The sequence below is a fragment of the Capra hircus genome, chromosome 7, assembly GCF_001704415.2.
Source record: "Capra hircus breed San Clemente chromosome 7, ASM170441v1, whole genome shotgun sequence".
NCBI lineage: Eukaryota > Metazoa > Chordata > Mammalia > Artiodactyla > Bovidae > Capra > Capra hircus.
The window spans coordinates 30,317,850-30,343,765 of record NC_030814.1 but is presented as its reverse complement, the minus strand read 5'-3'; the positions used below and the strand labels follow the sequence as shown (position 1 = coordinate 30,343,765).

Sequence of the window (25,916 nt, the reverse complement as noted above, 5' to 3'; positions counted from 1 at the left end):
GATGCTTATTTATGGGATTGACAGAAATCCAGGATGATGGGGAGCTCAGGGGAGAGTGTCTCAGAGGAGAGCAGAGAGGTAGGTAGGGGACCAGTGCTTCAGGATCGGAATGACCATGTCTACACGTGTGGATCATATTCTTTTTAATTTATTTTATTGAAGATAGGCGATGTATCATGTTGTATTCATTTCTGCTGTATAATGGCATGATTCAGTTATACATACATACAGATGCTTTTTTATATTCTTTTTCATTATGCAATGCACAGCCATGGGAGGTTGAAGTAGGAAGAGGGGTGGCGCTGATATGATCTGATTTGCGTTTTCTTACAGATGACTCTGGGTATCAGGTGAGGAAGGGACTGTAGCCATTGTCCAGGATTTCAGTGATGGTGGCACTGACATCATGGGCTAGGGTGGTAGCCAGGGGGATGGGGAGCTTCCAGTTGAGATACATTTTCAGGATAAATCTCATTGGAAATGTCAGTAGACTATTTTCAGAAATTGGGGTGGGGAGAACCAGAGAGAGAGAAAAGAATCAAAGGTCATGCTAAGATTTTGATCTGAGCAGCCAAGTGGGCGGTGGTATTCTCTGAGGCAGCCTCAGCTGCCAAATGAAGGACTCGGAAGAAGCCACAGGCTGCCCCTGCATTTTGTGTCTCTGAGACCCTTCTGAGGGGGAAATCAGTGCTCTGACCACCAGCAAGTGTTGCTGGTGTCCTGGGGGCTTAGACTATGCCAGGCACTTGTGGGGAGTGGGGAGAAGAAGAGAATACAACCCAGCTCCACCCCAAGAAGGTGACGCTCTCAGTGATACAATGATCGGGGATCCTGGAGGCGTTTACTGAGCATAGGGTGAGCCAGACCCTGAGCTGGGTCCCAAAGGGGATGAAGCCCAGGCTTAAAGAGCACCCGTTGGAGGACGAGATATGGGCACCTGGGAGAGGAAAAGCAGTTCAAGCTGAGTGTTCTAGAAGAGCCAACAACCAACCATCACAGAAACACGGTGGGGCGGGCGGGGGCCATGGAGCAGAGGGTGTAATGACCAAAAGATAATCAGTGAGAGGAAGGGCGAGGCGAAATGGAAGAGGCTGGATAATCTTCAGGAGGTCACGCTGACAGTGAGACACGCCACTTTCTTAGCGCTCCCCAGCAGGGTCCCTTTCCCAAGCTGTTTATTCCCTTTGTTATTCTAGCAGAACATCTTCTTCACAGGCATCCTGTGGGCAGTGGAGAGCCGGGAGAGGAAGCTGGGAACACAGTGGGGCGAGCGCTGGGCCGGTTCTGAGGGGCTGCATGTCCGCACCTAGCATCTGGCCCCTGCTCCTCTGTCTCTGCGTCTCCTGCTCGGAGCCCCGTCAGCACCTGCCTGCCACTTCCCCGCCTCCACGCCTTGACTTGTGCTGCCTGCTCCACTTAAAAGGCCTTCTCCGCCTCATCTCCTGCATCAGGTCCCCCTTTAGAGATGGAGTTTGAAGGCCTCCTCTTCCGTGAAGCCTGGTCTCCCCAGCAGAAACAATTCTCTCCCTCCTCTGAGCCATTTAACTCTCATCTTCCACAAAGGCAACTCCATGGGACTGTCATGGTTTTCAGCTATTTCTGCAAGTCTGCAGGGCCCCGGGCTGTGAACATCTATAGAGCCAGCACCTTTGACAGCTTTGCCCCTTGATGCCCAGAGAGGTGCCTGGCCCACAGGAGGGGCTTGAGACGTGCTTCTTGAGTTAGAGTGGATAAAGCCCAGCATCCTCCCTTTGGTTGGAGTTTGTCCCTGATTCCACATCTCTCAAGTTGCAGGGGCCACAACATCAATGGCACAAGTTAAGGGCCCACGTGGTAACATTGAAGACAGCTGGAGGGAGTGTAACTGTCAATTTCCCTTGACAGCTGTGTGATTTTTTTTTTTTTTCCTTTGTAACCACCTTTAGACTTGCTCTTATTTCATCAGCCAGGTATCCAGACGATTAGAAGTTAAGCTTTAACAAGAACACTGGTTTGATTCTTCTTTGCTTCCCACCACATACCTGAAAACAAAGGGCTGTCAATCCCCTCTCTTCAAAACAGTAACCAGCAAAGGGAGGGGGCGATGGGGAGAGACCTGTCGTGCTTCTGTCTTTTCTCTATTGTGAGTTGGCAGCCGAATTATCCAATTTTGGGAGTTGGTGCCCGTCCCAGAGCTGAGCCTCCAAACCCTAATTTTATTTCAGTGTTCATTCTCCATGTCCCTCACTTCTTCTTTGCCTGTCCCAAATAGGGGCAGAGCTTACACACTTGAAGAATTGATGCTAGAAGAAGCCTTCTTCTTATATAAACCAGTTATCACCTGCCTGCTCTAATTCCACCAGCATTCAAGACATTCTCAATACCCACATCTCCAAAAAGCCTGATAACCTGCCTCTGGGAGCCTATTTCCCTTCTTACAACAATTATCCTCTTCAGGTGGTTCTTAGAAAACCCAAGCCCTGTGGAGTAGAGTATATCTGTCAGTCACTCACATCTTGGGGTGAAGTTCTATCAACAAACAAGCTTTCCTGTCTTCCCAGTTTGAGAATATCTCTGGACCTGAACCCCAGTATGAGGCAGGAAATGATAACGGATAGATCAGTGTCTCTCTGCCTTTTCTTGACTTAGCCCTTTTCCATAAACATAAGAATCTCACACTTTCCTTCATGTTTGCAATTCTAAGATTTCTTTCTTTTTCCCATTATTAGATTATACTGTGATATGAGCTATGCTTTTTTCCAACTAAAGCACTTCCTCATGCTGAGATTCTGATGATGCTGGTGGGGGCCGGTCAGCAGCACTACTGAACTAGGGAAGATGTTTAGGGGAGGGGATTGTCCTGCCCAGGTGTGTGAGTGCTGGAGAGGGAAGAGATGCCAGAATGCAGAAACCTAGGAAAGTGAGTAAGGGCAGCAGAAATTGAAAGGAGGCTTCACCAAAGGCCAGCTTTGCCTGAGAGTTCACCTCCAACAGACCCTGCTTCATGCCAACATAGAAAGTTAGGGAGAAGAATGAGATTATAGCCGGGGGGGGAATGCTTTCTCTGTGTAGACAGCATATAAACATGGAGATCAGAAAACAAAATATAACACCGCACCTACCCAGAGTAACAATGACAACAATATTGCCACAAAATTTTAGACGGTTCTTGGCACTGTTTTCAAAGCTCTTTTTACCAAGGACAGATCCAGGTTTCACGGGGTCTGAATCTTCATGCAATTTTAGAATGAAACTGTCTACCATTTAAAATAAGAAAAGAACCCAAAACAAATGACAAATTTAGAAAAGCTGGCAATTAGTGCAGACATAACAAAATCCAGACAAATAACCTAAAGTTTGTTGTTAATTAACCATTGCACTTCCACGATATATGACTTCTCCGCTGGACATTCTGGTTCCTGTCATGATGTTAGGTGAGTTAGTATGACAGGGCAGGAGCATTCCTTAAAGCCATGAATACCACTGTCATCTGAAAGATAGTGAAGGACCATGTATGAGCCACAGAAGCACATCCCCCTAAATTAAACTAAATGTATCCTAACTCACTGTTTTTAAGAAGTAATACAGGTAAACAAAAACTCTGGCTACCCCACATCCACCCTGTTCTATGCCACAGAGTGATAGATTGGAATAGAAAGAGACTGCAGTCTCCACTGACGGCAGCTTTGTGATTCTCAGCAGAACATGAGGGACTGGACCTCATCCAAGGCAGGTCTTCCAGCATGATGGGAAGCAGCCCATTGCTTCCTTCCTCTACTCAAGAACCCATTTCTCCAGCCCTGCCTCTCTCCAGTGATCTCTACTAAAAATCAGCCACACAGAGATAAGTCAGTCATGTCCAGATTTACTCACTCACTTCCGTTGCTGATGGATCAAGGGAGATAAGCACACACAGAAATCACAAGACAACCTCCGAGAGATCCCTGAGATGAGCGGAGAAGGCTTGGAGAGACCCTGAAGACTCTGCAGGGGAGTCATTGAAACTCCACAGTGTGGAGAACTAATCCATCTCAATTCTTGAATCGGAGACGACCCTTTCCTCAAGGTTGGTGCCCTGAGGCCATGGACCCAAAGACTAGGCCTATCCCTTGTAAGTAGGGCACCTACACACATGTACGGAGATTGACTCAGTGGTGCTGTTATTTGGGTTTGTTGCTCCTAAACACCCACTTTGCTAATGGCCCTGGACTGGAACAGCCATGACCTCAGCCTTTGTCCAAAACTCAGATCCATACGATCATTCGGACTCTGCAGTCTCAGTGACTGAGTCCCCACTGCCTTCTCCTTCCCCCAACATAGATATTATATTAATCAACTTAAAGCAGATGTTCTTAGCAAAGAAGTAGGTCAGGTCTACAGACCCAAATCCCAACCAGTCTTTTCACAAAATCTTAACTTTAAAAAAGTGGAATTGATATTGTAATAATTAAGAGCCAAATATGACTACCACTGGTGGCAGATAACATTTCACTTTCATTAAGCAATATAAAATAGATGCGAGAATTCCCGGCTGCCACCCTGACACACCAGGCTTTGCAGAATGAATCTTAAATTGCACTATGTCAGTCAGAGCTCAAGAGTTATCAGCATCATTTAATTAACTTTTTTTTTTTTTTTTGCAAAAACTAACATGTTGGAATAAAATATAAAAATGTAATCCCTGTGCAAACCCACCACTAATGATGGCCCCTGGCAAAGGCCTGAGCTGCACCCAGACAGGAATCAGGGCATTCAACCTTCTTCGTTCCTTCCCTGAAGCCTCCTCCCTTAGCTGGAAGGGAAAGAGAGGTCAGGGGTTCCTTCCACAGTGGCCAGGAAATCTCAGAAATGGGGAGTACTTCTCTATTTGAGGCCCTAGTCTCTCTCCTCTTCTCCTTAATGCTGTTAAGATTCAGCTGCTTTTCTGTTGAACTTGACATGTATTTTTATTCTCTTTTTTTTACGATTGTTTTTCAACTTGGCTGTACCAGGTCTTGGTTATGGCAGGTGGGGTCTTCTATCTTCTATCTTTAGTTGAGGCATGTGGGATCTAGTTCCCTGACCAGGGATGGAACTCGAGCCCTCGGATTAGGAGCTCGGAGTCTTAGCCACTGGAAAGTTCCTGTATTTTCACTTTTAAAAGAAAAAAGAAGCAAAACTTTCACTAGCTTTCTGAAAAAGAATGTTCACTGGAGTCTTTGGCTCTGACTATGAGAGAATAGCATCGCCTGTGAGTTTCACTGCTGAGTGTTATCTGTAAGGAAGAGTGCATGTTAGGCGGGGGGCACACACATGTGTGTAGGATGGGGAGGAGACATGGAGCGGGATGAGGAAATAGTTGAGACTCTCAGGGTCTCAGCAGTGTTTGGCAAATGCAATTGTCTGGGGCAGGGGCTCTCTCCTGGGGGCAGAGTCCCTCTCTCCCTGATCCTGTGATGCACCAATGGCAAGTAGGTGACACAGGCTCCCTCCCACACCCAAGGCAGATGTCCCAGATGACTGCAGCACTCTGTGCTGTAGACGGGCTTGAATGTGGCTTCGGAATCCTCCCCTCCCACCCTCCCAGCAGCCAGTACCAGCGGATAGGTGTTGGCACCCAAGAGGTCACCTGTGTGCCATCCCTGCATTAGGCTGTTTCCCCTGGGTCACGTAAAGCCACACTGCTGGTCAGAGAATTTAAGCATTCTTGTCTAGATTTTCCAGTGGCTGGGAAGAATCTAAAACTAGCTTCCCAAATACATGTGAACCTTCAAGTTGCAAGCTTTCAAAGATGCAAACTGTACCCTGGTCCAGTCACCTAAGGCATAAGTGAAGTTGCAGCTTGCCCTCCATCTCCTACTGCTAATGATCCTTCAGCTCTGCCATCTCCCACCTCTTCTCCCTTCTTCCACACTCTTCTTGCCTGTTCACTTAATGCCACTCCCTGTAGACCAGCTGTTGAACTACTGTACTTATCAAGGTACCGTACTGTAACATTAAAAATGGTTCCTTCATTTTTTGTGTTTGTTATTTATGTTCAGTTGTGTGAACAGTATTAGAAACCTATTACAGCACAGAACTATATAGCCGATTGTGTTAGTTGGGTACCAAGACTAACTTTGTTGGGCTTTACTAACAAATCGGACTTACAAACAAGCTCTTGGAAGGGAACTTATTTGTATGTAGAGGACTCATTTCTGTAATTGTAGTAGGAGCTGTCAGCTAGAAGGGAAAAAAAACAGGAAAAGACTGCCTTTGAGGGGGGCCCTTCATACAAGAAACGAAAATGTTATGTTTCCTTTATCATCAATTCTTCTGCTAACTGTTTGTTCTTTTTCCTTCTGTTTTCTTTCTATAAAGAAATAAAGAGTTTAAACATAGGTAAGATGAAGAACTCTTTCCCATATAATTTGATATGGTTCGTTTGCTTCCTTGTGTTTGCGTTTTGTTTTTGTGCTTTCTTGTGTAATGTTGTATATTTTTATGTGCCAAATATAGTAACTTTTTTATGTGCTAATTGTGTGTTGTGGATATGATAAGCTTTAGCAATTATGAAATGCAGTCAAAAAAGAACCAAATAAGCTGACAGTAATTAGAATTTCCGGAAGATGCAAGTGTGAGATAATGAACCCTCAGCGAACTTTTACCCCGACTGCTCATTGCGGTCCATAATTGGGCTAAACAGTTGAGGCAAACTTCTGGCTTTTGTAAATGCTGGACTGGGTTCACAAAAGCTTTAATGAACTGGAAACGGGTCAAAAACTCATTTTCAACTCATTAATGATTTTTTTCCCCTGAATGTATGGTCACTTAAAAAAAAAACAAGTTAATTGCCAATCTGCTGGTCAAAATGAATCCAACAGTCAGATGCACTGGGAATTTTCATAAAATTCAACCACTTTTAAGTAGTATGAAGGGTGTGGACCAAGTACTTTTTGTCTAAATACCCTTTGTCATTCAGCTGCTCTGAGGTTATTACTTAAAACCGTACTGGTACAGTTCATATCTACATGCATAGAGCTTCGAGGAGCTTCCTGTTACAAAGTTAGGAAAACTTTGGGTTGCACTCGAACATCAGAAAAGTGACCTTATTTTTACTTGGAAGAGGAGAAGAAAAAGTGCATTTTAATACTCAAGGGAATTCTTCTCCTCACTCCTTGAAATGAAATGTCGGCAGAAGCTTCTGCATCACGTTAGGTCAAAATCAAGTGAAGAGTGGGACTTCCCAGGTGGCTCAGTGGTATAGAATCCTCCTGCCAGTGCAGGAGATGCAGAAGATGCAGGTTCGATCCCTGGGTTGGGAAGATCCCCTAGAGGAGGAAATGGCAACCCAGTCCAGTATTGTTGCCTGGGAAATCCCATGGACAGGGGAGCCTGGCGGGCTACAGTGCGTAGGGTTGCAAAGAGTCGGGCATGACTGAGTGACTGAGCACACACACAGGCAAACAGTAGAGTTAAGTTGTGTAAGATCATCAAAGTCAGTGTAAAAGCCATATGTGGGAGTCCTCTGCCTCCTCCATCTCAGGCACCACCAAAATTGGCTAGTTATAGATGCCCCAATTGGTCCACATTTTTTAAAAAGCACCAACACTGTGGAAGGACACCCCCTCAAATTTCCATACTCCCTTTGACTTCCACCAGAGCCCCAGTGTGAAGGCATGGTTGCCCATCTACCTGGGCTCCTCTGTAAGCATCTCGATTGGAATGTGTATGAGACCGTGGGGAAGAAGGGGCTCCCAGTAGGAACTGACCCCACACCCTCAGCTGGCTGCTCTTCTGCCAGAAACTTTGAAAAGCCTCCTTGAATTGGGCTCCCTAGGAAGTCCAGAATTAATTATCCTATTCGTAAGATAGGCACAAGCATGCAATGCCCTGTTCTTCTGAGGATGGCATCAGCTCCTCCAAGGCCAGTAACAAAGTACAGCATCTAATTAAAAATCGGCATGAATTTTCCCCTTTCTGATCTTATTTGTTTTGCCTGTATGGTCTCTTAAGACTTAATAGCCAAAAATAAATAATAAATAAAAGGAATAAAGAAGGAAGGCAAGGACTCCAGGTAGCCTCCTCTCCCAGACTCATCATCTAGGCTGGAATTTTAGAAAGCCCTTGACTTCTGGTTCAGTTATGGGTCTTAACAGCCACCTGAGGAGAAGCTGGAATTAAGATGGTATCGATGCATAAACTGTTCCTAAAAATAGCTTTCTAGTTCTTTTCTTACTTAAATCAGTAAAGAACCCAAGTGGTGGTGTTTTAATTAGTAATTTACCAGCTAATGTCTACAGGACAGATGTATCCAACACCTTCATTGCCCTCATCTTTGCCTCACCTTTTCCAGCGCCTCTCTTCCCATAATTCCAAATTACAGATGCAAAATGACTGGGGACAAAAATGACCTGTGCTTATTTAGACCTGTGGCACCGAAACCTAAGACGGAGAGACATCTGCCACCTGTATCCTAGGGACAGTGATGCTAATAACCCGTGTGGGAATAACATGAGGACCCATTCTGTTACAACCTCCAACCAGTGACACACACTAAAGAGGGACAAAAATGTAGGGCTTGAGCCAAAAGGGACATGAGTGACGCTCTGATTCAAGTTCTTCATTACCCACGATAAGGAATCTAGGACCCACTGTGGCCAAAAGTCTTCCTTAAGGTCCCCGGCTGAGTTCGAGTTGAATTTAGAGTTTCCTAAGTCTTAGTTCTGAGCCAAGTTTACGGATCTTACCCATAGGAGAGCGGGACGCACAGCAGAGAAAGAGATCCAGGTCTCTGAGGCTTCGTGCTCTCCTGATACATCACCTCCACATGGAGGTACTTCTCTCCCAGTGTGACTTAGGGTTCTGGCAGCTTCTGGGGCACACCTGTGACCTCACTATTGGTTGGTGGTAGTTTAGTTGCTTAGTCGTGTCTAGCTCTTGTAACTATGGACTGTAGCCCCCAACTCCTCTGACCATGGGATTTCCCAGGCAAGGATATTGGACTGGGTTGCCATTCCCTTTTCCGGGCATCTTCCCCACCCAAGGATCAGACCCACATCTTCTGCATTGCAGGTGGGTTCTTTACCACTGAGATACCAGGGAAACCCCCAGATCTCACTGTTGCCCAATATTTGAAAACTACATCTCCTTCCTTTATAATCTAGATTCTGAACATGGTATCAGCAAGATATCACAGGTCATCACACAAAATACCAACTTTGTTCGTATTCACACTGAAGATCTGAGGTTGAGGACTTGAGATGGCTGCAGGGAGCTGCCCATCACAAAGTTAGGAAGACTCAAGGTTACCCCAGTCTTCATGGTCTGGTACCTTGGAGTCACTAAGGGAGCAGAGATCAGAAAGAGGACATTGTCTCATGGAAGTGGCCCTCAGTCCCACTTGAGAACAGAGTCAACCCACAGGGGAAGTAAAGAAGACCAGTGCCCACAAAACACAATCACAAAAGCAGGATCAGAGTGGGATTTTTCACACTGGCTAAATGAAGCAGTGGTATTTTAGCATGATGGGAAGTGATGAATTCTCTGATAGCATGAGGAGCTTAAGCCCAAGCAGAAATAGCTCAGAGCCATGATATGTTAGAACATTAACTTACGAGATTATATTCTTTCCAGTTCACTAAAGTATTGGGTTGGACCAAAAACTGGTTCAGGTGTTTCCATATCATCTTTGGCCAACCCAATAGACAGCAGAGGTGGTTAGAGGTGGGATGTTTTGTCATCTCTCTGACCCAGGAGGCTAGCTGCATGGCGCCATCTCACTCCTCTTTGTGCTTCTTCTCCTGAAGCAACAACCCGGCACACAAGTACTACCTGGCGGTGGACCCCGTGTCCGGCTCTCTCTTCGTGTCTGACACCAACAGTCGGCGAATCTACCGAGTCAAGTCTCTGAGTGGAGCCAAAGACCTGGCCGGGAACTCGGAAGTCGTGGCGGGGACAGGCGAGCAGTGCTTGCCCTTTGACGAAGCCCGCTGTGGGGACGGAGGCAAGGCTGTGGATGCCACCCTGATGAGCCCGCGAGGTAAAGGCTGTGCAGCAACAAAGCCCCACCCGAGAGAGACCTCCCCGCACACCCGGCTCCCTTCATGCTGGAAGTGAGCTCAGCCCTGGCAGTCCCAAACCCAGCTTCTCCTAGAATCATTTAACTCTTGATAGATGGCTTTGGTGGGTGGGTGAGTGTTGTTTAAGAAGTATTTATCTGAAGTAAACTTCATCTCCCACATAGGCTACAAGTGGAAAGTGCAGTCGCTTGCCCCTAGAGATTGCTGCCAGTCACAGAGAGTCAGAAGGAAATGTCCGCTGTGTGAGCCCAAAGGCCAGCTGTGTGGGCTGGAGACAGAACAGAGCCCAGTGCGAGGAGCCTCCAACCACTCCCAGCTGTTCCTGTTAGATAGCAGTGCATATAAAGTCCAAACAGTACCTGACATTTTACAAATACCCCATAATGGTAGCAATTAAGAATCAGTATAATTTCCAAGGGACTGGGATTGGCAAGGAGGGGTTCTTGGCTCTGAGGGATCTCTATTTGAAAAGGACTAAAGATGCTGAAGGTTAAGGACCGTCACTGGAAGGTCCGATCCTTGTTAGCATTTTTAGCTAAGCTGAAAGCACACAGCAGTGTAGATTAAAGATGGGGAGTCTTGGGCTTGGGCACTGGGGTGAAAATGCAGAAGAAATAAAGCTGCTGTCTGCCTCTTACCAAGGGAGTGCTAGAACCAGCATTCCCCCAGAATAGCAATGTGCCAAGGGGAGTCACGGCTTAACTGGGAATACTTCCTGGAGGATATATTTTGAATTAGGAGTTTGAGACTGCAAGAGTCACTGTTTCTCAACCTTAGTGTGGCAATCAGTTGTGAAGGGTATTCCAGTAATTTACTACCAATAATTTTTCAAGCAGTGAACTTGGGAAATAGCTCTTTTCTAAAAAAGAGCAGATGCAAAATGATCTCCCCATTCATTCATTCGCAGCCTTGGTTCATTTGCAGCCCAAGGTTCTTTCTTCACTTGGACAGTGAAATAGCCAATACCCCAGGAATTAGCCAGATCTCAGCACAGTGCCCATGAGAAAGGGTGTCACCTTAAACGACTCTCGAGTGTGCTGTCTAGTCAGGTTCCTCATCCAAGAAGATAATGCCTAGTAGGGCATCCCCACTACCACCACCATCCCAGCAGCCTTGTCCCTTGCCAAGAGACACACTCCTGCTGTTTCCTCCACTCAGGTATTGCAGTTGACAAGAATGGACTCATGTACTTTGTCGACGCCACCATGATCCGCAAGGTCGACCAGAATGGAATCATCTCCACCTTGCTAGGCTCCAACGACCTCACCGCCGTCCGGCCCTTGAGCTGTGACTCCAGCATGGACGTGGCCCAGGTGGGACTCTCTCTTTCTCTCTTCCCTCTCATTTCTCATCACTGTGCCACACCTGATTCTGAGCCTGAACGTCTCACCCGGGTTCTCTTTGTGTTGGAAGTGGAGTGGGAAGAAGAGATACAGATCCCAGGTTTGTCTGCAGAAGGTTTGAAATGAACTGGACAGTAAGATGGAATGGGACATGTGAGACAGGCGTAAGAGATAAATAGGAGAAAGGGAGAGGGGAATTCCGCTCAGAAGCATGGAGCTGGTGACATGCTCCAGCCGTGGCAGATTATAGGGTAGGCGTTACTGTGTAATTACCTCTCTTCTCCATCATTATCGTGGGTTTGAGAACATACCATACGTGTCAATCAGAACTTCCCTGTTAATCTGAAGCAATTGCATCCTCACTATATAAACCTTCACTTTGTGAGGTTGTAAATGAGCAGATCCCTCTGTGATATTCCCCCAAGTGATAGTCTTTTAGTCTGGGCTCTTACATTAGCAGAGAACAGAAGCTCACTCAAATGTACAACAGGAGAAAAAGGACTATATACTTAAAAAAAATTATTGAAGTATAGTTGATTTATCGAAATGGGACTTGAATATAAGGGTCCTCATCCTGAGTCTGTGCTTAGTCTTCCAAAAGGGTCTTTTCCACCCTCAGTCAACCTCATTACTTTCAGCTCAAATTCCTCAACTAACTGACCACTGATTCCTAAGGTTTTCATTTCAGATTCTGCAGAGAAGGGAAGTGTTTTATCCAGTTTACTTTTTCAAGCAAACACTCAGGTTGTAGTTCACTGGCCAGCCTGTGCATTGGCTGCCCTTGGGGCAGGGACCCCTTCTAAACTGCATGGCTCCTTGTTGTAAATTAGATCAAGGTACCTCCTCTAAGTGAACATAGCCTCCTCGGGCCCATGGCTTGGTGAGCAGAGCAGGGACTACGTTACACTAGCCCTTGAGCTATGAACTACCTGTCCAACTATGTGTGGTGAATCCAGCCCTGGCCCAATCATCTGGGGCTGCAAAGAGCATTGTGGGTAGAACTGGTGACCTACTCTCGCCCCAGCAGGTGATGCCACAGAAGATATCTGTTCCACAGTCTCTTGTTCTCCATCATGCCCAGCATGGACAGTGAGCAAGTGGTTCCATGATGGGCACTTCTACACTGTGTTGGGGAAAAAAAGTATTTTCCCCCCAGTTGCATGAAATCAGTAGAAGTGCCCTGCACAGGTGAACACTGAGCATGTTAGAGGCTGTCCTTGAATTTGATGCTGTATCATCCATAGGTTCGCCTGGAGTGGCCAACAGACCTTGCCGTGAACCCCATGGACAACTCCCTGTACGTTCTGGAGAACAACGTCATCCTTCGCATCACCGAGAACCATCAAGTCAGCATCATCGCGGGACGCCCCATGCACTGCCAGGTTCCTGGCATTGACTACTCGCTTAGCAAACTAGCCATTCACTCCGCCCTGGAGTCAGCCAGCGCCATCGCCATCTCTCACACTGGGGTCCTCTACATCACCGAGACGGATGAGAAGAAGATTAACCGACTACGCCAGGTAACAACCAATGGGGAGATCTGCCTGTTAGCAGGCGCAGCCTCTGACTGTGACTGCAAAAACGATGTCAATTGCAACTGCTACTCAGGAGACGATGCCTACGCGACTGACGCCATCTTGAATTCCCCATCATCCTTAGCTGTAGCTCCTGACGGTACCATCTACATCGCAGACCTTGGGAATATTCGGATCAGGGCGGTCAGCAAGAACAAGCCTGTTCTGAATGCTTTTAACCAGTATGAGGCTGCCTCCCCCGGGGAACAGGAGTTGTACGTCTTCAATGCCGAGGGTATCCACCAGTACACCGTGAGCCTGGTGACGGGGGAGTACTTGTACAACTTCACGTACAGTGCTGACAACGATGTCACTGAGCTGATTGACAACAACGGAAATTCCCTGAAGATCCGTCGGGACAGCAGTGGCATGCCCCGCCATCTGCTCATGCCCGACAACCAGATCATCACCCTCACGGTGGGCACCAACGGAGGTCTCAAAGTCGTGTCCACGCAGAACTTGGAGCTTGGCCTCATGACCTATGATGGGAACACTGGCCTCCTGGCCACCAAGAGTGATGAAACAGGATGGACAACGTTCTATGAGTAAGTCGACTTTTAAAGTAGTTCCTCAGAGCACTTACCCTACTAGCCTCGCTGGCCTCAGGATCGGCTGTTGGTGTGGCTTTTAGAATCATCTGCTCATGTTGTCTTCCTGACTTTAATGCCTCAGGGTAGTCCTGTTCCCTCTCTCTGACTCGTAAATGATTTGCATTATTGGGTGTCTGATATCGAACATCCTCCCTACAAAAGTTGGGAATTCCTGTTGTCTGCTTGCCGTTCCAGTTTCAGGATATTGGACACGCACAGCGCCTGAGAGATCAAGTGTTGATTAACTCTGCTGATTATTCATGTTTGCCATGGGTGCGGAAATTAGAAACTAAAAGGCATGGTCCTGGTGGGGCTCCTGTAATTTGCCGATAGGTCCAGCAACACACTTGATTGCACAGACAGGTAGATAAACTCTGAATTTCCTCTTTAGCAGAAGCAGATCAATACAGATAAAGTGCTAGGTATATTAAAAGATGTGAGAGCTGGTCATATTTCCCCTAACAATTATCTCATACTTGATAGTCCTGCTGTTTGTTTTCCCAAAAAGCTGTTTTCCCTCACTCCTGCAGGCAGTTCTTGGTCACCTGCCTGCTGCTGCAGGTATTAACCAGTGGGATGCCGGTGGGAGGAGGTTGCTAAGGCATGATTGCTAAGGTTGCTCCTTGGCTGGCTGAGACAGGGATGGCATTGGTAAGGATCTGGCTGTCCTTGATGGTGAAGGATCTGGTTAACCACTATGTAATTTGGAGTCATTGCTTTCTGTCTAAGTGGTGCTGCTAGCTGAGAATTTAGTGTGTTGGCCAAGTGTTGTCATGGAAGGAAAGGACAGGAGAGAGAACAGAAGACTTGATCAGTCTTAAATTCAGGCATGTTCACTTCCTGTTTGCATTCCAAAGGCTTTGAGAGAATGTAAAGGAAGCTTCTGCCATCTGCTGGAAATAGGTTGCATTGCCATCTTTCTTTGGGCAAAGCGGTCTTTCTCAGACTTCTGAAGCAGCCTGGCATCCTTCAGGGCACTGGGACTGGGCCACACTTTACCAGGTGACTCTGTCTCTGAAGGTGCCATCTGAGTGTCATCTTTTGCTCTCACACCAAGTTAAGCTAAAGCTGCGCTGTAACCGAAATGCCTCCTAGATTCTCAACTTCTCTTCTCACTTGCACCTGAAGACCCAACACATTTCAGAGAGAATTGGTGTCACTCTCAGGAGGCCAGTCTGGAGTGGGCCCGGTGTAAGAGGCTGGAGTGACAGAGTTCAGGCTGAGGTGCATCCTGAGATAGGAGCTCTTAAGTAGAAGAGTAGTTTCCAGAAGGGGCGCCGGACTAAATAAAAACATGGTCACGGTCTTTTTTTTCCCCCCTCATGATTGTTCAGAAGTTACACAGAAGAGAGAATTTTTTCTCTCTTGATGTGAAGAGTTGCTTTTCTTCCATAAAGTTGGTAAAAGAGCATACATTCTCCATTGCAGGAGATCAATGGATATGGTTTTCTTAGCCTCCTAAAAAAGATGGTAGCTTCTGTTTTTGGGGGTTTTTTTTGTTTTGTTGTTTTTTTTACACATGATCAGCAAATTGGTTGTTTAATAGTCAGACACAAATTTGACTTCCTGTTGAGACGGTCACCTTAGTGAAAACTTTAGAGAAAGGAGTCAGCAAAGTCACGAACAAAACCCCACAGACACCTGGATTCAGTTCAGAGCGGCAGAATTAAAGCATGTAGTTTTTCCATTTGATCTTTGCACAATACTCCACTTTGAAACTTTTAAAAACATTCATTTATTTGGCTATTCTGGGTCTTGGTTGCAGCACCCAGGATCTCTCAGTTGCAGCACATGGGGTCTAGTTTCTGGACTGGGGGTCTAATTCTGGCCCCCTGAATTGGAAGCATGGAGTCTTAGCCACTGGACCAATACTCCACTTTGAACTCATCCTGCTCTCTCCTCACCCCCTGTACTCCTGCCACTCTCTCTCCTGCCAGGGCAGAGCCTGCCTTACCAAACCTGGGGCCCAGAGGACAGGCCCTCCAGAAGGGAGAGGCTTCCCAGGAGGTGCTAGCGTTCAGGAATGCTCCTGCCAAGGCAAGAGACGTAAGAGACACAGGTTGGCTCCAAGGATCAGGAAGATCCGCTGGAGGGAGAAATGGGAACCCCTCCAGTATTCTTGCCTGGGAAATCCCATGGACAGAGGAGCCTCGTGGGCTGCCATCCATAGGGTCACAAAGAGTCATGACTGAAGCAACTCAGCCTATATATATATATATATATATATATATATATATAAAGTATTTATAAAAATTTTAATAAAATACATTAATATAAAGTACTAAATACTTTAGTACTTTAATATTTAAAATACTTTTTGCATTACTGAATATAAACTAAAATAAAGTAATATAAAGGGCTATTCCAGTCCTGATCAACTCCTCCCAACAAAGAAACAGAGGCAGGACTGAATATCAGCTCTGAGGGAGGGAGGGAAGTTACATTCCAGGGAGCAGGTTTCAAGAGTTACTGTCTAGAATCAGCCAGCACTGCTGCTCGAGGAGCCTGGAGTGGGTCCCTTTAAGGGGCTACCTTTCTCCCCGCTCCCCTTTGTGTTGGGAAGTGCCCCATGGAGAGCTGGGCAGGGCTGAAGCCAACATGGGAATGCCGTCTGGATTGCTGTTGTGTCTGCTAAGTTCTCAGAATGGACGCAAGCAGTCTGTTATCTCTGAGAGGCACGGGGCTACTGAAAAGGACAACCACCTCTACACATGCTCTCTCTCCTTTTCTTTAATCCTTACCGCTTGTCACCATATGACATACTCTGTATTGTGAGCTTTATTTTGACCCTCCCCATCTAGTTTGCACACATCACAAGGGCAAGGATCCCTTTTGTTCCTAGATGGGTCCCCAGATCCTTGAACAGTGCCAGGCACCTACGAGGAACTTAGTGAGTAGGTGCTGAATGAAGGAGTCCAATGCAGCCTCCAGCCCCACCTGAGACAAGGAAGGCAGAGCTGGTTCCACTGGGCAGCCATGAGGTCCCATTGCTGAAACTCACAGCACCTTGCCAGCGTCTCCAGGCTTCTTTGCAGACAGACCTGAATCTTAGACATTTACTCTAGGGATATCAAAAGCTGAATCTTCTTTGAAAGTTAAAGAAAACCTGCTTTTCTCCTGGTGGTCGCTGAGATTCTGGCCTCAGCCTTAATTCTCTGTTCCCCAAAAGTAGAAGCTCCGGTTCCTACTATTTCTCTCATAGCAAAGCACAGCAATCTACACACTGTAGGTGTCCAGGTAATATAGTGGATTGGAATCAAATCGTTGCCTGGGACTCGTGGAATACACTGCTCACATTGTCCCTACTTGGCAGCAAGAGTTGGAACACTGTCTGAGTCTCCACTAAGTACCCCACATCAAAACACTTAGAACTATTTTTTATTTTGTTATTTATTGAGGTGAAATTAATGTGTAACATTATATTAGTTTCAGGGATACAACATTATGATTCTATATATGTTTTGAAATGGCCACAATATGTTTAATTAACATATGTCACCATATAGTTACAAAAACCTCTTATGATGAGAACTTTCAGGTTCTACTGTCTTAGCAATAGCAACTTTCAAATATATAATACGGTATTATTAATTACAGTTACCATGCTATATATTACATCCCCATGACTTATTTCACAAGTGAAAATCTGTACCTTTTATAAGTTTATTTTATTGAAGTACAGTTGATTTACTGGAGAAGGAAATGGCAACCCACTCCAGTATTCTTGCCTAGAGAATCCTGTGGACAGAGGAGCCTGGTGGGCTGCTGTCCATAGGGTCACACAGAGTCGGACACAACTGAAGCACCTTAGCATGCATGTACACATAGTTGGTTTACAATGTTTCATTAATTTCTGCTGTATAGCAAAGTGATTCAGTTAATTCTTTTTCATATTCTTTTCCATTATGCTTTATTACAGGATACTGAATATAGTTCCCCGTGCTCTACAATAGGACCTTGTAATTTATCCATAACAGTTTGCATGTGCTAATCCCAAACTCCCAACCCATCCCTCCCCAACCCCACCTTTCTCTTGGGAACCACAAGCATGTGCTCTCTGTCTGTAGGTCTGATTCTGTTTCATGGATAAGTCCATTTATGCCGTATTTTAGATTTCACATATGAGTGATACTGTTTGGTATTTGTCTCTCTCTGGCGTACTTCACTTAGTATGGAAATTTCTAGGTGCGCTGATGTTGCTGCAGATGGTGTTCGTTCTTTTCCTGGCTGAGTAGTATTCCACTGTGTATGTGTACCACGTCCTTACCACTCCTCTGTCGATGGATGTTGAGGTTGTCTCCATGTCTTGGTTGTTGTAAACAGTGCTGCTGTGAACACTGGGGTGCGTGTATAGTGTTGTCCAGGTATATCCCCGGGAGTGGGATTGCTAGATCATATGGCAACTCTCCTTTTAGTTTTTTGAGGAACCTCCATACTGTTTTCCATAGTGGCTGCACCAACTTATATTCCCACAACAGTGCAAGAGCTTTCCCTTTTCTCCGCATCCTCCCCAGTGTTTGTTATTTGTTGACTTTTTGATGGTGGCTCTTCTGACCCAAACTACCATTGTAGTTTTTGATTTGTATGGCTCTAGTAATCAGCAATGTTGAGCATCTGTTTATGTGCCTCTTGGCCATCTGTATGTCTTCTTTGAAGAGATGTCTTTTTAGGTCCTCTGCCCATTTTTTTGATTGAGCTGTTTGCTTTTTTGTTACTGAGTTGTGTGAGCTGTTTGTATATTTTGCTAATTAAGCCCTTGTTGGCCACATTGTTTGCAAATATTTCTCCCAGTCTGTAGGTCATTGTTTTGTTTACGGTTCCCTTTGCTGTGCAATAACTTGTGAGTGTGATTAGGTCCCATTTGTTTATTTTTCATTTCTATTGCCTTGGGAGACTGGCAATTATGTACCTTTTGACCCCCTTCATCTACCCCTAACTTCTAGCGACCACCAATCAGTTCTCTGTGTCTATAGGCTTGGTTTTTATGGAAATTTGTTGTTTTTGAGACCTACATATAGCTGAAACCATAGGGGATTTGTCTCTCTGTCTGACTTATTTCACTTAGCATCATGGCCTCAAAGTCCACGCGTGTTGCCACAAATGGCATGATTTCATTCTCTTTATGGCTGAATAATGTTCTGTTTATAGCATAGCTTTTTTTTATTGATTCATCTTGGAGATGGACCCCTCAATCCATATCTTGACTGTGGTAAATAATGCTGCAGTGAATGTGTGAGTGCATAAATATTTTCAAATTAGCATGTTTGTTATCCTCAGATTCCACCCAGAAGTGGCACTGTTGGATCACATGATAATTCTACTTCTGTGGAAAATCCCCATACTGCGTTCTATAGTGACTGCACCAATTTGCATTCTCAACAACCGTGTAGGAGGTTCCCTTTCCTCCAGATCACCACCAACATGGTTTGTGTTGTTTTTTTATAAGAGCCATTCTAACTATTGTGAGGCGGTGTTTCAGTGTGGTTTTGATTTGCAATTCCCTAATGATTAACAATGCTGAGCATCTTCTCATGTACCTGAGGGCCCATCTGTATGTTCTCTCATTTTTTTAGTCAAATTGTTCCTGTTTTTGGCTATTGGGTTGTATAAATTCTTTATATATTTGGATATTTTCTCTTGTCAGATATGCAGATATTCCCTCTCACTCAGTACATTGCCTTATTTTGTGGATGGTTTGCTTTGCTGTGCAAAAGGTCTTTAGTTTGAAATAATCCCACTTGTTGGTTTGTGCTTTTATTACCTTTGCTTTTGTGTCAAGTGCAAAAAAAAAAAAACAAAACACAACGCTAATGTCATGGAGCTTACCACCTATATTTACTTCTAGGATTTGTGGTTTCAGATCTTATATTCAGGTTTTCATTCCATTTGAGTCAGTTTCATGAGTGGTATAAGACAGTGTTTCATTCCTTCTCATGTGACTGTCCAGCTTTCCCAACACCACTCCCTGAAGAGACTGTTCTTCCCCCACTGTATATTCTCAGCTCCTCTGTCATAAACTGACCGTGTATGTGTGGGTTTTGATTTGCAGAAGGAAATGGCAACCCACTCCAGTGTTCTTGCCTGGAGCCTGGTGGGCTGCCATCTATGGGGTCGCACAGAGTCAGACACGACTGAAGCAACTTAGCAGCAGCAGTGATTTCTCAAGATTACTTTGGCTATTTGGGGATTGTGGTTCTGCACAAATTTTAGGGTATTTGTTCTATTGCTATGAAGAATTTTGACAGAGATTGCATCGAGACAGTAACTTGCTTTGGACAGCATGGACAATTTATCAATATTAATTATTCCAATCCATAAATATATAGTGTCTTTTCATTTATTTGTGTATTCTTTGATTTTTCACATCAGTGTCATAACTTTCAACGTACAGGTTTTTTACCTCCTTGGTTAAATGTATTCCTAGGTATTTTTTTCTTCTTTGATATAAATGGTTTTTAAAATTTTCTTTCTGGTAGTTTGTTTTTAGTTTATAGAAGCACAATAGATTTTATATATTTGTATCCTTCGACTTCACTGAACTTATTATTTCTGACAGTTTTGGGGGGGTGAAGTTTTTAGGATTTTTATATATATATATAGAATATGTTATTTACAAATAATACCTTTTTTCCTTGGCTAATTGCTCTGGATAAGGCTTCCAATAGTATGTTGAATAAAGTGGCATTCTTTGTCTTGTTCCTAATCTTAGAGTAAAAATGGTCAGCTTTTTACCACTGTGTCTGATGTTAGCTGTGGGCTTTTCATATTGAGATATGTTCCCTCTATATCCACTTTGTTGAGGGTTTTCTTGTAAATTTTGTCAGTGTTTTTCTGCATCTATTGAGATGATAATGTGGTATTTCACATCGAATGATTTGCTGGTGTGAACCATCTTTGCATTCCCTAGAATAACTCCCACTAGATCATGCTGTATGGGCCTCTTACTGCACTGCTGAATTTGATTTGCTACTGTTTTGTTGAGGATGCTTGCATTTATGTTTAGAGACACTGAATTGTCATTTTCTTTTCTCCAGTGTCCATGTATGGCTTTGGTATCAGGGTAGTGCTGGCCTTATAAAATGACTTTGGAGTGTTCCCTCCTGTTTATTTTTTGGAAGAGTTTGAAAGGACTGGTATTAATTCTTCTTTGCATATTCAGTAGAACTCACCAGGAAGCCAGACGAGTGATCCTGGACTTCCATTTGGTGGGAGGGTTTTGATTCACGAGTCAGTCTCCTTACTCCCTATTGGTCTATTCAGATTTTCTTGTTCATTCGTTAGTCCTTTACTTTGTGGAGCCCAAGTTAAAGAGCATAAAGTAGCTGTTCTCACTAACTTGGAAAGCGTAATTAAGTACCCCTTGCCTGAGGTGAAAGGCTTTCACTGAGTATGTTGTTAGGTAAATGGGTGGGTAGTAGAAAGCATCACCATTTCCCAGGGCAGGTGGGCGTGCTGCACCACCGGGCCACCCCACCTTCCCCCTCTCCCTCCTCTCCCCCCTCTCCCCTTTTCTAGCCCCATGAGTCTATCCCTTGTGGGGTTCTGAGTTTTAAGGAAGTCTGCAGCCCCAGGAACTGCTTCTCATCAGTGTCTCTCTTCTCCAGCTATGACCATGAGGGCCGCCTCACCAACGTGACACGCCCCACGGGGGTGGTGACCAGCCTACACCGGGAAATGGAGAAGTCCATCACTATTGACATTGAGAACTCCAACCGTGATGACGATGTCACCGTCATTACCAACCTGTCTTCGGTGGAGGCCTCCTACACAGTGGTACAAGGTAAGTCCCTCACTCATCACCATCCTACCCACACCCTCACCCTCAGAAGCAGCCAAGGCCAGAGGCAGAAGCCTGGGAGGACTTCCTAGCACCCCTCAGCTTGCAGTTTTAGCCCATAGCAAACTAACTCTATAAGACATCCACCTTATAGAAAAGGACTTAATCAGATGCAGGAGAATGTCCCTTTCCATTCCCACTTCTCTGTCAACAGCACTCCCTACTCACCCAACAAACAGAGCTACCTCCTCAGAGGTGGTTTTAGTCCCATTCTCTCTACCAAACATTTGTGTGATGAGTCCACTGTCCTCAAGTCACAGAGCCCTTTAGCAGTCTCTTGCCCAGACCGAAAAGGCCTCTGACCAGCTTGTAGTTACTCTTGCTGTTCAACATGACACACACTCCAGGACAAGCACGGGCCCTGGCAAGAAAAGGAATTGTGCAGATTAATTTTTCTTTTAATTAAGATAGACTGTCGGTGGGCTAGCCTGTTGTCAGAGGATAACAGTGTCCTTGTGGCAGATAAATGATGACATTTCTGGACTATTATCCCATGACAGAGCCTGTTTCCATGACTCTATTTCTACTCTGCCAGATGATTAATGATGTAGATTTTTGTCTTTCTGCATGATGGCTGCAGTCGCAAGAGTGACAGGTCCTCCCTTGCTCACTACCCGCAAAAGTTAGCATCTTGGAGGCCAGCCCAGCTGAACTCCTCTGTCCAAATAATCAGGAAGTAACTTATCCATAAGAAGAGTCTCAGACTCACATTTCCTACCTGGAACTTTTCGATAAGGGAAAAGGTCAGAAGTCTGATGGACGAGTGGTAGATTCCATTTGGGCAGATAAACACACATTATCAGCACCCACTGGCCCAGTCTCTCTCTTGCTATTTGAGGCTCCTCAGATTTGTCTGGTATGGAGGTGGCATCATGGTAGAGTCAGCAGCAAAGAGATGTGGGGCAGGAAGGCTGCTGCTTCATGAAGAATCCTAGACTTGATTTGCAGTGGATCTGACCGATGGTAAACCATCAGCCTCAGGTTAGATGGTAGGGGAAAGGAAACAAAATTAAGTCCATTTTCATTTATTTTTTTCCATTTCAGCTAAAATATATATGTTAAAGATCAGGCATTTGATTGACACAAATTGTGTAGGCAAGATACGTCTTTAAATGTACTATTAATAGTCTTCAGTGAGTAGAAGAAAAATATCACAGCATAATTATTTCTAGAATGCCACATATTAATAATGTTTTTCTTTCCACGGATCAGTAGCATCTCTGCTACTCACCTTAACATTGCACGTGTGCTAATTGAAGGCAGCCTTAGACTGACAGCTGCAAAGTACCATGGAAACCTACAAAAATAGGGGTTCTGTTCTCTCATGACTAGCAGCATGGATAATTTATTTCCCTCTCCCCGCCCCCACTTCCATTTCTCCAGATCAAGTGCGGAACAGCTACCAGCTCTGCAATAATGGGACCCTGCGGGTGATGTACGCCAACGGGATGGGCGTGAGCTTCCACAGCGAGCCCCACGTGCTCGCAGGCACCATCACCCCCACCATCGGGCGCTGCAATATCTCCCTGCCCATGGAGAATGGCCTCAACTCCATTGAGTGGCGCCTAAGAAAGGAACAGATTAAAGGCAAAGTTACCATCTTTGGCAGGAAGCTCCGGGTAAGTCATCCCATCCAACTTGTCCCCACGAAGTGGCAGGGTACACCCCCTTTCCTCAGGAGCTGAGGCCGTCTCCCAAGCCTCCATGGCTCCTTTCTTCCCTGGAAGAGACACGTGAGTCACATCCCTCGGGGACTCAGGAAGAATGTTCTGCATTTTCTAGGATGGAAAAGGTGGGGATTTACCTTCAGCTGAAAGTAGAGATTCCCTTTGGTGTTCTTTTCACACTTGCCATTTTCTCTGTCAACTTTCACTGTTTGGCCAACTTAACAAATGACCTGGTGCCTATGCCCTACTGTGTGCTTTGCTAAATAAGTTTTATAACACACTCTCTAGGCTCAAGGAGTTGACAGTCTGGTAGAACAGATGAACTCAGGATAATCCAGTGGGTTGAGCGAGAAGCTGGAGGAGCATCCAGGGCTTGGTGGGATCACAGAGGAGGAGCTCTCATCCACCCTGCAGGCATCAGGGAAGGCTTCCTAAGAGGAAGTAACAAGCAAGCTGCAGCAAGAAGTTTTAACCAACTGTAGCTTCCACAGACTAGGTAACTCACCACAAGTTACAGCTTTTAAAACCGATATGTAACATTCATGGAGGACTTTTATGATGCAAACATGACATTAAATGCTTTGCTTACATTATCTTACTTTCCAATGGGGGTAGGTATTATTTCCATTTTTCAGATGAGAAAACATGGGCTCTGGGAAGCTAAGTAACCAATTCAAGGGTACAATGGTTTGAAAATGCCAAGGCCTGAACTCAGCCCCAGTTCTCTCTTTCTGTCTCACATGCTAGGATTCTTAGCCAATAGGCTTCACAACTCCTGATTCCATCAACAGTCATCCAGATAGCCTGGGTCCTGCTCTGGTCATTTACATGGTATTAAGAGAGACAGGTTCTTACCCCCATGCTCACTGGGAACATCTTTGGGATCTCAGTCTTTGTCAAATTCAGCACCTATTTATTGAACACTTAACGAGGAGCGAGGCACTGTGGTACACACTGGAGCTACACAGCACAAGATCCCTGCCCGCTTACAGTCAGCAGGTGAGGCAGCAGCTAGTAAGCCAACTAACAGATAAAAAATCATTGTGGATTGAGATACTCCCCAGGAAGATGGTAAGCAATGCGATGCTGCAGGGTTTAACAAATGCTTTGGAATTCCTGAGCTCAGAAGGCTCACCCACAAAAAAACCTGGGTCATAACTTCTACTGTGTTATTGGCTTGAAATCCAGCCAGCCCAGGTGACTCCCTGGAGAACCAGGCCACTCCATGTTAAGATTCTACCTTTGTTTAGTTGGAGTTTAATTCTCCGCATTAGGTTATCAGCAGTCGCCCGTGTTTTTCTTCCTCTGCTGGTATCTGTAGAGTTGCAAGCTGCAGTATGTTCCTAAAGACAAAAATGAAATGAGATTAGTAACTAAATCCTTAATGACTGGATTTCAGGGCTGTATAATTGATTTTTGATACACTGCACCGTAGAAGTTGATTAGGAGTAGTAATCGTGCCTTTTCTCTGATAAGTCAGTGATGCATTTTGACTGAGTTTTTGAAATAAAGATAAATGCAGCCCTCAAATAAAATGGCCATAATCCCAACTCCAAATATTAAAAGTCGTAATAATGGTACTCGTGGTAATTAGCAGAAGTTAGGCACGCAAGTCTTATAACTGAATTTCTGCCAGGGTTAGATTTGCTGGCATCATGTTTATGCAAATCGAAACACAGCTTTATCTATCAACACCTCAACATTTAATTGTCTGGTGTTAGTTCCTGTAACAATAATCACATATCCATTTAGCTCTCTTAAATGAAAATCACTATGAGATTATAACAGGTTGAGTGGACTGAAAATGTAATTTGAAAATGAGGGAGAAAGCCTGGAATTTATTTGCATCTCATTTATTTTAATTCAATTCATAAATTGTTTAGTGAATGAAATAAAAGCAGCTCCTGGAAATTGCTGGGGAGCCGTTGGGAGAAGGTAGAGGAGGAAGGTGGAGTAGCACGCGTGAGTCACGTGATGTTGTGAGCTGTCAACGAGGCCAGGATGTCAAGAAGGGGGAACGTCACTGTATCAGTCGGGGGAGGATGAGCTGTGGTCGGTTAACAAATGGGCACAGATAAGCCCTGAAATTGGGGGCTTAATGAACATGGCTAGATGTGGCAGGCATCACTGCCATTCCCCCTCGTGAGAACACAGAGGGGTGACTTCAACTTAACCGCAAGGAAGCCTAGGAAATGGTGTCTTTCTGCAAGCCTAAGAAGAAAATGAAAGGAGATTTGGTGACCACGTAGCAGGGTCCCTGCCCTCCAGCTCAGGGCTGAGAGATGCTTCACAGAAGAGTTGGAATCAGTTCTACAGAGCAGGAGGAATTAGCCAGGCAAAGATTATCAGCAAGGGGTGATCAAAGTGTTGCTTGTGAAAAGGCAAAGAGGTTTCCACCCGCTCCCCCGCCGCCGCCGCCACCTCAAAAAAAGGAATGGCATTTCAGAAAACTCAGTGTGGCTGGAGAGAAAGGTCTGTGTTATACTGTGAGACAGAGTGAGTTGGTCAGGGTTAGGATGGGAAGGGAATGAAGGGCATATTTTGCTAGGGTGGGGGTGCTGCTCCAGCGTTTGGTTGGCAGAGTGACGTGTTGGGATTTGTCGTGTTAGAAAGACCTCTCAGGCTTCCTTGGGTACAGAGGAAGATAAATCAGATAGGGACAGGATAGGAGGAGGGGGTAGTTCAAACAAGAAACAAAATCCCTAGCAGAGAAGACAGAGGGAGACCTGAGCGCTACTTAGCGCACACAATTAATGGGATCTGGCAACTAGCAGGGTGGCTATATCAGGCTCACCTTTAAGGGACCTCTTCCGCGATCAGGTAGACTGGGAAGGCAAGGAGTCCTCCAGACTTCAAGGACTAGCTGCCAGGCTTTGTTGCGGGACA

General features: G+C 45.3%; 1 protein-coding gene and 1 long non-coding RNA gene across 7 annotated transcripts in view; one reads left to right on the top strand and one right to left on the bottom strand.

Moving 5' to 3' along the window:
• The window catches only part of LOC108633191 (teneurin-2), a 755,039-nt gene that overhangs the window by 674,661 nt on the left and 54,462 nt on the right, over positions 1-25,916 (top strand). For 5 of the 6 annotated variants that reach the window (XM_018050074.1, XM_018050073.1, XM_013965750.2 and 2 more), the window contains 6 exons: positions 6,319-6,339; positions 9,747-9,979; positions 11,178-11,332; positions 12,607-13,481; positions 21,131-21,306; positions 22,747-22,982. In XM_018050074.1, the coding sequence (XP_017905563.1) occupies positions 6,319-6,339; positions 9,747-9,979; positions 11,178-11,332; positions 12,607-13,481; positions 21,131-21,306; positions 22,747-22,982 (1,696 nt within the window). The remainder of the gene's footprint in view (positions 1-6,318; positions 6,340-9,746; positions 9,980-11,177; positions 11,333-12,606; positions 13,482-21,130; positions 21,307-22,746; positions 22,983-25,916) is intronic. The other variant, XM_018050072.1, reaches the window with a different exon arrangement.
• On the bottom strand, positions 22,996-25,075 carry LOC108636343. Its single transcript, XR_001918285.1, has 3 exons — positions 24,271-25,075; positions 23,168-23,461; positions 22,996-23,083 (listed from the first exon to the last, which is right to left on the bottom strand). It is a non-coding gene; the product is annotated as an uncharacterized LOC108636343 (long non-coding RNA).